Source organism: Lissotriton helveticus, chromosome 4_2 (genome assembly GCF_964261635.1).
Source record: "Lissotriton helveticus chromosome 4_2, aLisHel1.1, whole genome shotgun sequence".
NCBI lineage: Eukaryota > Metazoa > Chordata > Amphibia > Caudata > Salamandridae > Lissotriton > Lissotriton helveticus.
The window spans coordinates 100,335,090-100,351,094 of record NC_136064.1 but is presented as its reverse complement, the minus strand read 5'-3'; the positions used below and the strand labels follow the sequence as shown (position 1 = coordinate 100,351,094).

The window sequence follows — 16,005 nt, the reverse complement described above, 5'->3', positions numbered from 1 at the left end:
TAGAGGCCACGCTGGGGGGGGGTATAAGGCACCACTGTCCTCCTAGAGGCCCCACTAGGGGTGTGTAAGGCACCACTGTCCTCCTAGAGGCCACACTGGGGGTGTAAGGCACCACTGTCCTCCTTGAGGCCACACTGGGGGGGAATAAGGCACCACTGTCCCCCTAGAGGCCACACTGGGGGTGTAAGGCACCACTGTCCTCCTTGAGGCCACACTGGGGGGGGAGAATAAGGCACCACTGTACTCCTAGAGGCCACACTGGGGGGGTATAAGGCACCACTGTCCCCCTAGAGGCCACACTGGGGGTGTAAGGCACCATTGTCCCCCTAGAGGCCACACTGGGGGTGTAAGGCACCACTGTCCTGCTAGAGGCCACACTGGGGGGTGTAAGGCACCACTGTCCCCCTAGAGGCCACACTGGGGGGTGTAAGGCACCACTGTCCTCCTAGAGGCCACACTGGGGGGTGTAAGGTACCACTGTCCTCCTAGAGGCCACACTGGGGGGTGTAAGGCACCACTGTCCTGCTAGAGGCCACACTGGGGGTGTAAGGCACCACTGTCCTGCTAGAGGCCACACTGGGGGGTGTAAGGCACCACTGTCCTCCTAGAGGCCACACTGGGGGGGAATAAGGCACCACTGTACTCCTAGAGGCCACACTGGGGGGGTATAAGGCACCACTGTCCCCCTAGAGGCCACGCTGGGGGTGTAAGGCACCACTGTCCCCCTAGAGGCCACACTGGGGGGGGTATAAGGCACCACTGTCCTCCTAGAGGCCACGCTGGGGGTGTAAGGCACCACTGTACTCCTAGAGGCCACACTGGGGGGGGTATAAGGCACCACTGTCCTCCTAGAGGCCCCACTAGGGGTGTGTAAGGCACCACTGTCCTCCTAGAGGCCACACTGGGGGGTGTAAGGCACCACTGTCCCCCTAGAGGCCACACTGGGGGTGTAAGGCACCACTGTCCTCCTTGAGGCCACACTGGGGGGGGGAATAAGGCACCACTGTACTCCTAGAGGCCACACTGGGGGGGTATAAGGCACCACTGTCCCCCTAGAGGCCACACTGGGGGTGTAAGGCACCACTGTCCCCCTAGAGGCCACACTGGGGGTGTAAGGCACCACTGTCCTGCTAGAGGCCACACTGGGGGGTGTAAGGCACCACTGTCCTCCTAGAGGCCACACTGGGGGGTGTAAGGCACCACTGTCCTCCTAGAGGCCACACTGGGGGGTGTAAGGCACCATTGTCCTGCTAAAGCCCACACTGGCGGTGTGTAAGGCACCACTGTCCACCTAGAGGCCACACTGGGTTGTGTAAGGCACCACTGTACTCCTAGAGGCCACACTGGGTTGTGTAAGGCACCACTGTTCTCCTAGAGGTCACACTGGGGTGTGTAAGGCATCACTGTCCTGCTAGAGGCCACACTGGGGTGTGTAAGGCACCACTGTTCTCCTAGAGGTCACACTGGGGTGTGTAAGGCATCACTGTCCTGCTAGAGGCCACACTGGGTTGTGTAAGGCACCACTGTCCTCCTAGAGGCCTCACGGGGGTGTGTAAGGCACCACTGTCCTCCGCGAGGGCACACTGGGGGGTGTAAGGCACCACTGTCCTCCTAGAGTCCACGCTGGTGGTATGTAGGCACCACTGTCCCCCTACAGGCCACACTGGTCACTGCAGAGGTCTCATTACCAACGCTTCAAATGACAGCATATTCCCCCCATCCTGAAACCACTCATTGGCTCCTGATTGGCTGCAGGTCTTCTATAAACTGATGATTATCGTCCGTAAAGCCTGTAGCCGTGTCTACCAGAGTTCATTGGCTCAAGATGGCGTTGGCATGGGTCTCCTTGTTCTCTTCGATCAAGCTCTCTGTTCTTGCTTGACTTTTTGAGAGTAGAAACATCTTGCCATTGCGAGCAGGCCTACTGTGTCACTGCGGCCCAGGTCAGGACCTCTCTCCCACCACACCTGTGGCAAGCACCCTCCTTAAACTACTTCAGGGAGCAGTTAAAGTCCTTCCTGTTCCGTAATGAGATGCTCTCCAGCTCATGGAAGATGGTTATTAAGCACGATGAAGCTGTGGTGACCATGCGCTATACAAATAACTGATAACATAGCACGACACTGCTTGATATTTTCTATTTCAACACAAATTGTTGATCTGGGCCGGCGGGTTCAACCTTTCCTCTCAGAAGCCTAAGCAAGTTGCGCAATCCATGGTGCAGTCTACGGTAAGAACTAGATTCAGTCAAAACTGTAAAGGAGAGAGGCCCTAAGGCTGGAGAGATAAGGTCCTAGTTATTTTTAGAGCATTAAGTTTACGATGGGGAAGAGTCTTCTAGGCCTGGATCTCCTCAAGAGTCTTGGCCACTGGCGATGATACCTAGAGGTAATATCACATACCAATAACGTAGGGTCGGCAGGAGATGACTCAGCATTTTAGCAGATGACATAGAGCAGTGGTTCCCAGCCTTTTGACTTCTTGGGAACTTCAAATAATCATTACTGGAAGACAGGGACCCCCACTTAGTCATTAACAGGAAGCTGGGGACCCCCCACTGAGTCATTACTGGAACCCCTGGGACCCCCATGAGTCATTATTGGAACCTGAGGACCCCCCAACTCCCCCCTCCCAGAGTCATTACTGGAAGCTGGGGACTCCCACTGAGTCATCATTATTAGAATCTGGGACCCCCACTGAAACATTATTGGAAGCTAGGGACAACCCATGATTGATTACTGGAAGCTGGGGACCCCCCATGAGTCATTACTGAAAGCCAGTGTTGTGTAGCTCCTATAGATCTATATAGGATCTGCAAGTTTAGACAACACAAACTAAGGGATTGGTGTCCAGACAGATTCCAGGCACCCCCAGAGGATATGTTCGCCTGTAGACCAGCTAGCTCACAGTGCCACAATGAGCCCCTCCTACCAAGGAGCGAATACTCTCTGGCAACTATCCAACATGACAACCTTGACCCCTCAGGGATCGTGGAAACAGTACAGTACTTTTCGCTCAGTCACCTGTGCCTACTTTGTCTAAAAGAGAAATATACTGAATAAACAGTGGAGACATTTTCAATAAGCATTTATTGAACCAGCATCATTCTAGTATAAAATAAGTGTGCTGCAACAGCCATAAGACAGAAACAGATGTATACGGTTATAAGCACAAACAGAGTAAATAGATGGTTGAATTCTACCTTTGTGCTAAAACAATGAATATATATGGAGGCATATAGATACATGACAGTAATAATGCGTACTCTTACCATGTAGACCCTAACTAGATGTACCTAAGTGTACCTTGCATGTATGTATGTGTATAGCCAAGAATCCCCTTAGGATAGAGCCAAACACATTACCTGATGTGGGAGAGCGAAGAACCCCGTCTTGGTCTCGAGGTGGACACCCCGCAAGGGATGCCAAACCACTGCGTGCTGGGGTGAGACTGCTTGCCAGGACTTGAGCGTCTCGTGTCAGTTTGTCAGCATGGGAGTCCTTTTTCTCCTCTGCTTGTCCAGTGAACATGTGGTGCTTATATACCCAAAAGGTACCCTCAGGGGTTCTACCTAAATGTGTCATGGTACTGTGGGCATGTCAGGCAAGGATGACAATGGTGGTGACCCTTATATAGAGTTATTAGGCAGACAATGGTAGTCCTGCTGTAATTCAGAGTATCCTAATGCATAATAAATGAGGCTAGTTTTCGGAGAACACCACAGAACATTTCTGCAGCACCTAACTAGGTAAAAGGTCAGCATCAAACCTGTTATGTAGAACAATGGTAGGACAAATGTAGGTAAAAGGTCATGCAACTACCTAGGCCTATATTGGGGTACATTGGAGTTCATAACACCGGGACCCCCCACTGAATCAGTACTGGCAGACGGGGACCGCCTATGGAGTCATTAATGGAAGCCTGGGACCCCCACTGAGTCATTACTGGAAGCTGGGGACCCCCAATGAGTCATTACTGGAGGCCGCCACCCCTGGTCTAAGCATTATCCATGAATTAAACAACAAAACAATACACAAAATATGCAGAAAAAAGCCTTCATCAAACAAATACACAAACGATGGCACATTTTATTTTATTTGCAAACACATATAAATATTTGTTTTTTAAATGTTTTACTAAAAAGGTTTGAGCTTTTCTAAATTCACTTGAGGCCACTCATCGACCATACTATATTCTATTTAATGCACCCGCACTGCTCTCACAAATTAATCTGAGGATACTTGTTACATTTTTAGCCTCCAATTTCAAATTCCTTTCCATTTACAGTACATTTTATTTTTTTGAATTGTACATTCTGCTTCTATATTTCTATACACTTTATTAAACTGATATCATTGTTTAATTTTCTAAGTAGTCGCGGACCCTCAGGTGGCTTCGCAGACCCCCAAGGGTCCCCGGACCACAGGTTGGGAACCACTGATGTCGAGAATCGCTGTACACACTGAAGAGAGTTGGGGGCACAATTGACCCTTCGCAGAAAGAGCTGGTCATGAAATGACTCATATCCAGAGACCACATGCGCACACCACCTGCGCACTCGCTGTGCGTTGCTCCTTTATATAGAGCGCTGCCCGCTACTTCGACCAGACACCGAGACTGCTGGACGACATATCCTACAATGGGGTCAGCCACACTAGGCATTTCTCACCAGCCACACGTCAGACATAGCATCACTGCCACCTCATTACCTCTGCAGCCATGTTTTACAGTAGTTACAGAGCAGTGTCCATACTATGCAATGTTCCATGAATGAATGTCTTTCTGGACCCTTCTTTTTTTTTGTTGAGTAGCGCGAACTAGACCCGAGAAATCGGGTATCAGAGCGCTTTACATGAGCACCAGTTTCAATACAGATGGACACATTCATTTTTGTTAGGCACGGGGAGATTAAGTGATTTGATCAGAATTACAGGATGTTCAGCGTCGTTGCCAAGACTCGAACCCGGTTCCCCAGCTTCGAGATCGACTGCTCTAGCTGTTAGGCCACATCCTCTCAGATTGAAGGATTTTTGTGTTATTATGTGATACAACCATGTCAATATCTTACATTTGGTTCTGTCCTCCACCAGGTACAATGGTAATGAGGATTCTGTTGTGGAATGTCAGCGCTACCTACAGGAACGCGGGATCAACACTGGATGCTGGTTCGGAGCCGCGGAGCTCATATACTTCCGGGGTTTCAACATCCGGGTGAATGGAAGCCATGGTGGAGAGGAGGTTGTTATTCCCACCAAGGAACTGAGGCTTCAGAACCTAGGTAAGGATACACAGCCGACACTGGTGGAAAGGGACAACCCGCTCATAGAGAGGTCCAACCCTAAAGGCGGCCTGGGTGTGGGTAAATGTAAATGCCAGCATTTGTAAAGCGCACAGCTACTTCCGGAGAGGTGTCCCAGCACTGGGGGCCATCTGGAAGATTAAGCAAACTATTGCCCAGAGTCACATGGTGCTGACATAACCTGCCGCCGGGGATCGAACCATGAACCCTGTGGTCCGGAGTCAGGCACCCTGGCCGCTGCACCACACCTCTTCCACAGGGAAGTGGAGTGATGTTATGTCTTCTTATAAAGTGCAGTTTGAGGCCCCATGACCTGCTTCGCACCTTAAAGCATTTTCCTCCTCTTGTCTTGCTTGCTTCTCCTTCCTACCTGGCTGACCTCTTCTGCCTTCTGGTGCTGGGCTGGACAGAGACTCAGGGCTTTCTTCATAGAAGAGAAATGATTCCTAATAAATGCTGCACAATCACGTTTGTTGAAAATGGAATGATGGCTAACCATGTGTGTACTTGATAAATTCAGAATGTAAAGGATGGCAAACTGAGAAAAGGATATTCAGAACCTGTGGAAGGTGCCCTGTCAGACAATCCACCAACATCGCCCGCTCTTGTCAACAAAATCCACAGTGTGCACTCCAGCGCGGCACACTCCAGTCCACACTTCTATAACCTCCCAACCACCCCACGCAGAAAACCTCAGAACACATGGATTGCACCAATCCTCTACAGGCCTGAGAATCAATACTTCTAAATGAACACATCCTCCCAACTCTGCCAGCTACACCACACTACAAGCTTCAATTTGACTCTAATAATTTGTTGCAATGTCCTAGCACACACAAACCAATTGTATTATGTTCATGACAATAAGTATCAACCACAGCAGCAATAATTCTTCTCAGTCTTTTTCTCTTTATTCCAGTTGTTCCCGCCAACACGTGTTTCGTCGCTAGTTGGGTGGATCACCCGTGACTTCGTCAGGGCTGGAAAGACATATATACAATGTGATGTTACAACATCACACATATGTTTCCCACATTGTTATACAGTCATTTGTGAGGAGAGACCCTCAGTCCCAATGTTAGAACAACTCGAACACCCGAAACTTGTGGGTTGGTGAGACAGAAAATGAAATGAAATGAATTTGTATAGCGCACTTATACCCCAACAGGGGTTTCCTGGTGCTGTACGCATACCGCTGTGGAACCCTTTCCCTGTGAAATGTCCACTCCTGGGCACCCCCAAGGTGAAGCCAGGCATCCCAGCGCTGTTGGGGCCGTTGTGGAGGTTAAGCAAGCTATTGCCCAGAGTTGCAGAGTGGGACCCATGCTTAGAGTAGGCACCGAGGCGAGAATTATCAGGTCTGAGGAAATTGAGTCCAAGAGCCGCAGAGGGGGGAATTGAACCCTGGTCCGGGCCAGACCTCTGCATCAGGGTCTGCCGCTCTAACCATTGAGCCACACCTCTCCACCATAAACATAATCCTATATGTGTTGAGGCACAAGTTATAAAACAATATGCGTTACTCCATGTACATGCAGTATTTGCTATGCATCTCTCTTAGTATTTGCAAGCTAGCATTGTCAATCGCCCCAAGTGTCAGGTATGTACACATGCTAAAATCAATGTGTCCAGTGTCCAGTGTGTATGCCCCAAATTGTTGGCATACCTGTGTCACTGGTGTATAGAGTGTCTGGCCTGTAGGTTATAAGGGCGCAATAAGTAATCGGGCAATGTGTAACATAGAATAAGTATCATTCATAATTGTAGTAGGCATTGCCACTAGAATATACGTAGAAAAACCAAAGGTGGTGATGGACGGAGCGTTGACAATACAAACACTCACCCCCAGTCAAAAGATCTGGGTTTGATCCATCACCGTTCTTTAGCCCACTCTGCCACCCCAGGTCAGACATGGCTATATGCAAATCAGTCTGACCCTGTGCCTCATGGGAACAGTCCAGCCCGAACTGCCAAGCCATGTCTTCCCTGGACCGGAAACAAGCTTCCCAGGACCGGTTTCTGGCATTCCAGCCGTCTTCAGCCCGGATAGCTTGACTCCAGTGGCAAAGTGAGCAAGGGACTCACGTCTGAGCATACCCTGCCACACTTAGGGCGAACAAAGAAAAAACAAAGAATATATGTATCATCCCTGTAGTGAACCTTCAATTCTACTCTAATAATCTTTATTGTAAATATGGGATTCTTGGGGGTTTTATTGGTCAAGCAAGTCAACCCCCAACAGCATATACTGCTGTTTCCCAAGTTTGATGCATGTCCTTTATGTGACTTGAGTCCCACCAAAACAGAACACACAGAAGCCACCTCCAGCTCAGACCAAGATAGCTCAACAAGATGTAACTTCTTCCCTTTCCCCCACTCGACTTGCACTTTCTTTCTGGTCAAGTACATTAAGTCCTGCTTCAATGAGGATGTAAAAAGAAACAGCAGGTCAACTGGTATGGCTAAGCCTCCTCTGTGAATCAAACTTCCCCTCCCAGCTGACATCTTTTGAACTAGGGTGCCAGACCCCATGCCCTTTCACATCCATGGGTGCAAAGTACCACTTCCTGTCCCACCTGACAGTCCAGAATTCTCCCAAAAGTAGTCTTGCATACAATGTTACTGGTGAATCATATTGTCTCAATTCTCAGGGACTTCTACTGGCTACCCCTCCCAGGAATTATCAAGCTGAAATCACTCGCCATCATCTACAAAGCTAGCCAAATCAACAAACTGGACTACTGGACAGAAAACCCCCAAAGACCAATCTGATGGAGCTTTTCAAGATATAGAAGAGAAAACAAGAATACAGGCTTTCTGCTTCAATTCACACAAACCCTAGAACACCTCGTTCCTCCATTCGATACTGCCCCCCCACACAGTTGAGGCCACCATGAAGAATTTAAGATTCTCTTCCTTCAAAGTGAAATATTCAGAAACTGCAATATAATAAATGGATATTAAAGTTATAGAGCTAACAAGCAAACAATTCCCTAGGTAAGCCAATACAGTAATGCCAATCACATCTCAAAAGAAAGACTATCAGAGTGTGTACAAGATGAGGGTCTATTTCACTCCTCTTCTGGAAAAAAGAATGCAAACAAAAGAGTTCATAATCGCCAACTGATAACTCCTGAAAAATAGTGCTCCATTGCAAAGCTTGACGCCTTAAACGCAATTATTGGGCTTGAATAATTTCCTGATCCAGGTCAATCTTGTGTCAAACTTCCAAAGATAAAAATAGTCTGCAAAGATTCCAAACTCTGACAACATCTGTGCTGCAGCAACTGTGCGTCTCACCTGCCTGTATAGACGTTACAGACCAGGAGGAAATTTGACTCCAAGAGTTCAAGATGGCCGCCACTCTTTGCAAGTCCTGTTAGGCTCCTGTGGCTCCGTGTTACACACAGTCTGCATTGGCTTCATTCATGTGTCTCATAGCGTGTCCATCAGAGATGTAAAGCCTCTTTCCAGATGTTGCCCACACTCCAGGCATGCAGCCAGCCTCCACTGCTTCAGAAGATGTGTACATTCGTTAACACTGGCCACAAAAATACCATCCCCGATCTTAAAGGAATGCTAGTTAACGCTAGGTCGTTGGTAAAACATAATACTGAGGTGGCTGAGGTAATTGGAACTCATGAGGTTGGCCTTGCATTTATAACCGAATCCTGGGCAGATGAGTCATCAGAGCCGGAGCTCGCTCTTGCTCTCCCGGTGGGTTTTAAAATTATTAGAGCAAACAGAATGCTCAAACGGGATGGCGGACTAGCGATCATTTTTAAAGAGAGTTTGCGAGTGGTGGGATCCGCAGCAGGGAGCTCTGCGGACTGCGAAACTCTGTCTTTTCAGATTCCACTGACTGACAATTACTCTCTAAATGGCCGTCTTTTATATAGGCCCTCTAGAGCACGGACTACCCTTCTAAATATCATCAGTCCCTTTTTGGAGTCTAGTCTAGGTGGACCAGACTATGCGATACTTGGAGACTTTAACTACCATCTAGAGAAAAGTGGGGATAGTAGTACGACCTCACTGACTGATACAATGACTAATTTTTCCTTGAACCAGATCATTACACAGGAGACACATGTCGCTGGCCACACGATTTTTACCTCCAACCCCAAATTAATTAATTGGTGCGCGGCGCGCACATCTCCACATCTGCGCCGGGAGACGGGTAACCATTGTCATGCGCATCCGAGGGACTGTGCGGCCGCCGGCCATAATTTAATTCTCGCTAGTCCCTGAGTGGCCCCTTGGATGTACGCAGTCTATTCTTGTGCTCTATTTAACTATGGAAGCCAGCGCAGCCGGGAGCCCGCCTCTGCTGCAGCTCTCATCGCCTGCACATGTCTGAATTGTGATCTTTCACACACTCGGTGAGGTGAGGTGAGAGGTGTGGGTGCCCAGTGCTCACCTCTGTCAAGATGCTGCCACCACAGAGCACACAGTCACAATTATGCGTCGGCAATTACTCTTCAGACTGACATATAGAAGATTTAACAAAACGGGTCACCACCCAGCAAAGCAAGCAGGTCAGATCCATCTGCTAAATAGAGCCTAGAAAAGTCACTTTTAAGAGCTTCTTGGGGCTTTTCTACTGGACCCTGGGACAATTCTACCAGCTGATTCTGGGGGGTTCTTGCAGGCGCTATGCGACGTAGCAGGTCAGAGAGAGCCTCGGTCAGCGAGCCAGGCCTGTCTGCAGTGCAGGGCACGAGCGCTCTCAGACGGTGATACCAACTCTATGCATTTATGTGACATTGTAATGTATGCAAATGTTAAGGGGCAGATTTACAAGCCCCTTGCGCCACATTTACGCCGCCTTGCGTGACGCAACAGCGGCGTAAACGTGGCGCATCCGTGCGAGGCATTTTGAAGTCCTGGGTTTTCAGAACCCAGTGGTGCCAGGGGTACACCCTAAGACTTCGGGTCCTTCCTGTTTCAGACTACAGAAACTCAGAGTCTTCTAGGTGAAGTCAAAGATTGAATTTATTGGCTGCAACCAAGTAACAGGCGTCCTAGAAGTACAACACGGTGTATATTCTCAGGAGACTGCTCAATCTTACAAAGCCAGCCTTCTCTTTTATACAAAATATTATGCTTCAGGCAAACATTCTTTACATTACAGTTGACCATTCACATATTTTCACTACAAAGAAAAAGCAGAATCATGATGACAAGCTTATTTTCAGTTTGTCCAGCCCACAATAAATTACCCGGCAAGGCCCAACATTTTCCATCAGATATCGGCGGACCCCTAATAAAAATGGGCACCTCCTCCTCGTAAAGCAGGTCATAAAGTAAGGAACAGAGACAGGTGTGTGTGAGATTAGGCGTGGTTTGTGTGCGATGAAAGGTTTATGGCATGTTATGCCTTGATACTATCTCGATCGGCCACTGGGAGAGCAACTGACCGAACAGGTTTGACCTTGGGCAGTGGAGTCAGCTTGCCCAGGTCGTGTAGAAGTCAGCAAAGGTGTACGTGTCCTTCACCGGCCTATGTGAGGGCAATCACAAAATGGCTGCTGTATACAAAATGGAACCCGAAGGTTCAGGACGGAATCTCTGGTTTCGGGGTGAAATCGTCACTCGAATATGACGAAAATGCTTCTGCATAGTATTCTAGCCATTCTCGGTCTGCTGATATCAAAATCGTCATGATACGACGATGTTTATAACACAGGTCCAGAATTTTAAGTACTACAAACCCTCCTTTTGCCCTTACATAGGCAATAACCTATACGCTAATCTGAGTCCAGGTCTATATTCATAAAGTCATTGAGATGTTGCTGTAGCATCATTCTATTGCTTAGCTTGTCCCTTGATACAGGTTTCCTTACACATGATGTAGCACAGAGGCCACATATAGCAGGAGCACACTGTACGCACAGACAGAACAGGAAAAGAATGGCTAAGATCAACCCAATGACCATCAGAATTTTCCATCCCCAGGCGGATAACAGTTCCCAGAACCACCCCATCAACGACCAATCTCCTTTATCCACATGAATAGATTCAGAGATCTTATGTAGTTTGGAGATGGCCTGGTACACTGTTGGAGCGTTATCTGGAATGAAAACACAGCAACTCGATTGGATCACCCTACATACCCCACCTCGGTCTGCAAGTATGACGTCTAACGCGACCCTGTTCTGAAGGGTCATAAGACGATCCAACTGGAGCTCAGCAGTCAAGTTACTAAGGGCACCGGCAGTTTCAACTACGGTGGATTCAACCACCCTCGTCAATTGCCTTATGTTCCTGCTGTTAACCATGGGTCCCCAGAACGGCAGAAAACCCTTCACGAAGTTTCCAAATTCTTGTCCTGCAGTGTCTTCTTTACTGAAGACCCCTCTAACTATCCTTGTCTTATGGTAATCGGCCGCTGCTGTGTAGGTGGGAGGCAACAGGAACGAAACAAAGCATGTGCCCAAAAAGTCAGGGGGCAACCATGTGTAGGCTCTATCATGGCAGATGAAATAGGTACCCTTAGCTGCTAAGAACGAAGGGGAAGTCTGGGACGCAAAAACATATGTCTCAGTGCAGATGCTCTTCCCTAACTGAGCTCTGGGATTCTTGCCAGTACCTTGCAGACATAGGTGACCCTGATGGGGTACAATCCAAATCGGGGAAGATCTCTCAGCTTGCTGTTTCTCACTCAGAGTAATTCCATATCCGGTCACGTTCCATCCAATATACACTAGTGTCTCATCTCTCGGGATAGTCTCATAGGAAATATCTTCCTTAATCATGTCTACTATACCCTTAACTAGAGCACTATTCTTAGGATTGTCTTTTACAGAATGTAGGGGGTAGACTTCATGAGCGTAGATGAACATCGTTCTGTATGCCCACACAGAACCATTGTGGCTGAATGGCAAGACCAGATAAGGGATACCTTTATCCGTTGTGTGAGGCATAAGACCGCACACCCAGCAGTTAGTCGTGTTCATTACTAGTTGGTGTTGGTGCAAAAGCTGAACGAAGGAGTTATTAATAAACTCTAATCTCCTAGCGGATTCATGTTCAGGAAAAGGGTGGAAAGAATGCGAGGAAACAGTAGGAGGAGGTATGGGCTGTGTAGTGGTTGCAAATGTCACTCGAAAAGAGAATAAAACATATCCTATTAAAAACATCATTACACTGAACAACATAAAAAAGCATAATATCAAAAAGCTTTTCTTGGTCATCATTCTACATATTTTGGCTTTAAAGTTCATTGTTTTGGCAGGTCTCTCCATCTCGAAAAACTCCATCCTCTCTAAATGCTGCTTGCGATGGTAGGGTGTTCTATGCTAAGGAATGCTTCTGTCAGTCCAGGGCAAGTCCCTTAGACCAACCAGAACTGTCGACCTAACGTCTTCAGCTGCACCCCAAAGACTTGGGCAACCGCGACCCTACAGCTGAACCCGGATGGTGGTTCGAAAAACAAAAATAAAAAAAGTTTCTCAGATGAGAGAGCTGCACTTTCAAAAATTAGCAAAGAAAAGGGAAAAAACTTTTTTATTAGTCCATAGGTCTCGGTCTCAGATTATAGCATTTCTTCCCAGGTACTGTCTGGTCCTGAAACAGGAGTTCAGGCTCTGTAGTGTCCAATCGAATTAACGGTGGCACAGCTTCTTGCAAAAGATTGTCACTTTCTCGTTCTGAAATTGTTCCTTTTACACGTGCATCACTGAAAGGCAGAAAGTGAGGCACGGTCTGAGTCTCTGAGTCAGCGACACCCTCCTTGACCCACTGGTCATACGGCAGAGGCAAAGGGACCCTCTTGCAATGAGCCCCGTGGATCCAGTGCTTCTTTCCTTCCACTCGAACGGCTGATCTCGTTGAGAGAAGAAATAGATGGGGGCCGGTCCACCGGGGCTGGTCATTCTTTGTTCGCTGAAAATTCTTGACCAGCACCCAGGATCCAGGGTCGATATGGTGTCCTGGAGCTCCGGAGGCCTGAGGCAGAGTATCGTGAACCTGTTGGTGTAAAACACGCAATTTAGCCGTCAATTCATACAAATAGTCAAGCAGTACAGGGTGTTCGATCGCACTGAATTTTAACGGCCTTGGCACTCCCCATATGTTGGCCGGACGGCCGAACACAATCTCATATGGACTAAGTCCCATTCGCGAATGCACAGTCATTCTTGTTGATAGGAGTGCTAAGGGCAGAGCGTCAGGCCATTTAAGACCAGAGCCCGCTTGAATTTTGGCCAATTTTAGTTTTAGCGTGCCATTATAGCATTCTACTAGTCCAGCTGATTGGGGGTGATTTGCAGCGTGGAATTTTTGCTGGATACCTAGCCCTTCGCATACTTTCTTCATCACTCGACCCAATAATTCACTCCCATTGTCACTCCAGACCATTCTCGGCATTCCAAATCTAGGGAAAAACTCTTTCACAAGGGCTTTAGCTGTGGATAAGGCAGTGTTGTCTTTCAGGGGATATGCTTCTACCCATCTTGAAAAGGCACAAACAACAACGAGTACGTATTTCAAATTGTTGCACCTTTCCATGTGGATGAAATCTAGCTGCAAAACCTCGAACAGATAAGTTGGAGGCGCAAAATGACCAGCTGGAGTTGGGGTTCCCCTACCCGGATTGTATTTCAGACACACCATACAATTCTTGACCACATTCTCTGCACACTTAGGAATTCCAGCATTTTGCCATACTGGAGCCAACAACTTACAAATCCCTTTCACACTGATGTGAGCCATTCCATGGGCCATTGTAACCACTGCAAGCACATACGCATCGGGTAACAACCATCTCTGATACTCTAACAATTCAACCCAACAACCATTTGCATCCATTTTACCCGTACTCTCTCTCCACACACTCAACTCTTTCTCTGTAGCTTCAGCTTGAATAGATTTCACACTCTCTATCGTGTCTTCACACATTCCAATGTCACCAATCCATCTTGCAGGGCCTGCAACATACATTCGGCTCATCACATCCCTCGCTGTTTCTTTTGCGATTTCATCAGCAAATGCATTTCCACGACCAACATCATCAGTCACCTTTTTTTACGCACTACATTTCACAATCGCAACTTGCAACGGTAAAGTAAGTGACTCGAGAAGCTCATTCACCAACTGACCATGCTGTATCTTAGCTCCATGCGAAGTCAGAAACCCACGTTCTTTCCACAATCGTCCAAAACTGTGAGCCACACCAAATGCATACTGGCTGTCGGTATATATGGTCACTTTCATTCCTTTCGACAACACACGCGCTCTCGTAAGTGCAATCAACTCTGCTGCTTGAGCTGAATTATGTGGGATACGTGCAGCTTCAACAATCGTATGCAAAGTCGTGGCAGCATATGCTGCAGTCGTATCACCATTCGGAAGCTTGAAGCATGAACCATCCACCCATAAGGTACCATCACACTTCACAAGGGAAGTGTCCTGAAGATCTACTCTCCCTTTCATTTCTTCTTCTGTTCTGAGAAAACAATCATGCTGTTCAGAAGCATCTGTCTCTGCTACAATCGGCAACAACGTAGCTGGATTCAATGTGTTGCATCTCTTTATGTGCACATGGCTCGCTAACAGTGTCAACTCATAACCTGACAATCGAGCACTAGTTAAGTGCTGTGTCTTGGTTTTGTTTAACAAAGTGTCCACTGCAGGTGGAACCATCACAACCAATGTATTATTCATCACTAAACCAGCAGACTGCCGAATAGAAACAGCTGCTGCCGCTGTGGCTCTTAAGCAACTCGGCAATGCTTTAGCTACCGGGTCCAAAGTCGACGAAAAATATGCGCATGGACGCTGCTTGTTTCCGAACAACTGTGTCAACACTGACAATGCACAACCTTCTTTCTCATGGACATACAATGTAAAGGGCTTACTGTAGTCGGGGGTACCCAACACAGGAGCCGAACATAATGCATTGCGCAATTCGGAAAAACTTTTCTGAACTCTTCAGACCATGGAAGGGGATTCGGTGTATCTTTACAAGTTAATGCCACCAAAGGTTTGGCCAACAAAGAAAAATTCGGTATCCATTGTCTGCAGTATGATGTAATGCCCAAGAAAGCACGCACTTCTCTCTATGTTCTTGGCACACTCAGTTTTGCTATTGCCTGAATTCTTTCTGGGGTCAGTTTCCTTCCCTCCTTCGATAAGAGATGACCTAAGTAGGTCACTTCTTGTCGACAATATTGCAATTTTGAAAGGGACACTTTGTGGTGCAACTCGGACAAATGACGCAACAATGACAACGTGGCTTCTTTACAGATTTCCTCAGTATCTGCAGCAACAAGCAGATCATCAACATACTGAATAAGGGTAGCGCCATCGGGTAAAACAATCGTATCAAGCTGTGTTTTTAAAGCCTGACTATATATCAATGGACTTTCACAGTAGCCCTGGGGAGCGCGTTTGAAGCGGAAGCTTCGGCCTCCTAAACTGAAGCCGAAAATATCCCTACTCTCCTCGGCAATCGGGATGCTGACGAAAGCATTCTTCAAGTCAATCACCGAGAACCAGGTCGCGGAAGCTGGAATCATAGTTAATAGGGTAGTGATATCAGGAACAACTGGAAATTGTGGCACAACGATTTTATTCACCTCTCTAAGGTCAATCACGAATCTGTAAACAGGTGGTTGGGAAGGGTCAGTACGCTTCAAAACAGGCAGAACAGGACTATTGCAAACGTTGCCTCTTGTCTCTTCAATCACATCTTTTTCCATCAA

General features: G+C 47.6%; 1 protein-coding gene across 2 annotated transcripts in view; it reads left to right on the top strand.

Moving 5' to 3' along the window:
- IL2RG (interleukin 2 receptor subunit gamma) overlaps nt 1–16,005 on the top strand; it is a 175,067-nt gene that overhangs the window by 46,575 nt on the left and 112,487 nt on the right. For both annotated transcript variants that reach the window (XM_078640206.1, XM_078640207.1), the window contains exon 4: nt 5,091–5,278. In XM_078640206.1, coding sequence (XP_078496332.1) covers nt 5,091–5,278 — 188 coding nt within the window. The remainder of the gene's footprint in view (nt 1–5,090; nt 5,279–16,005) is intronic.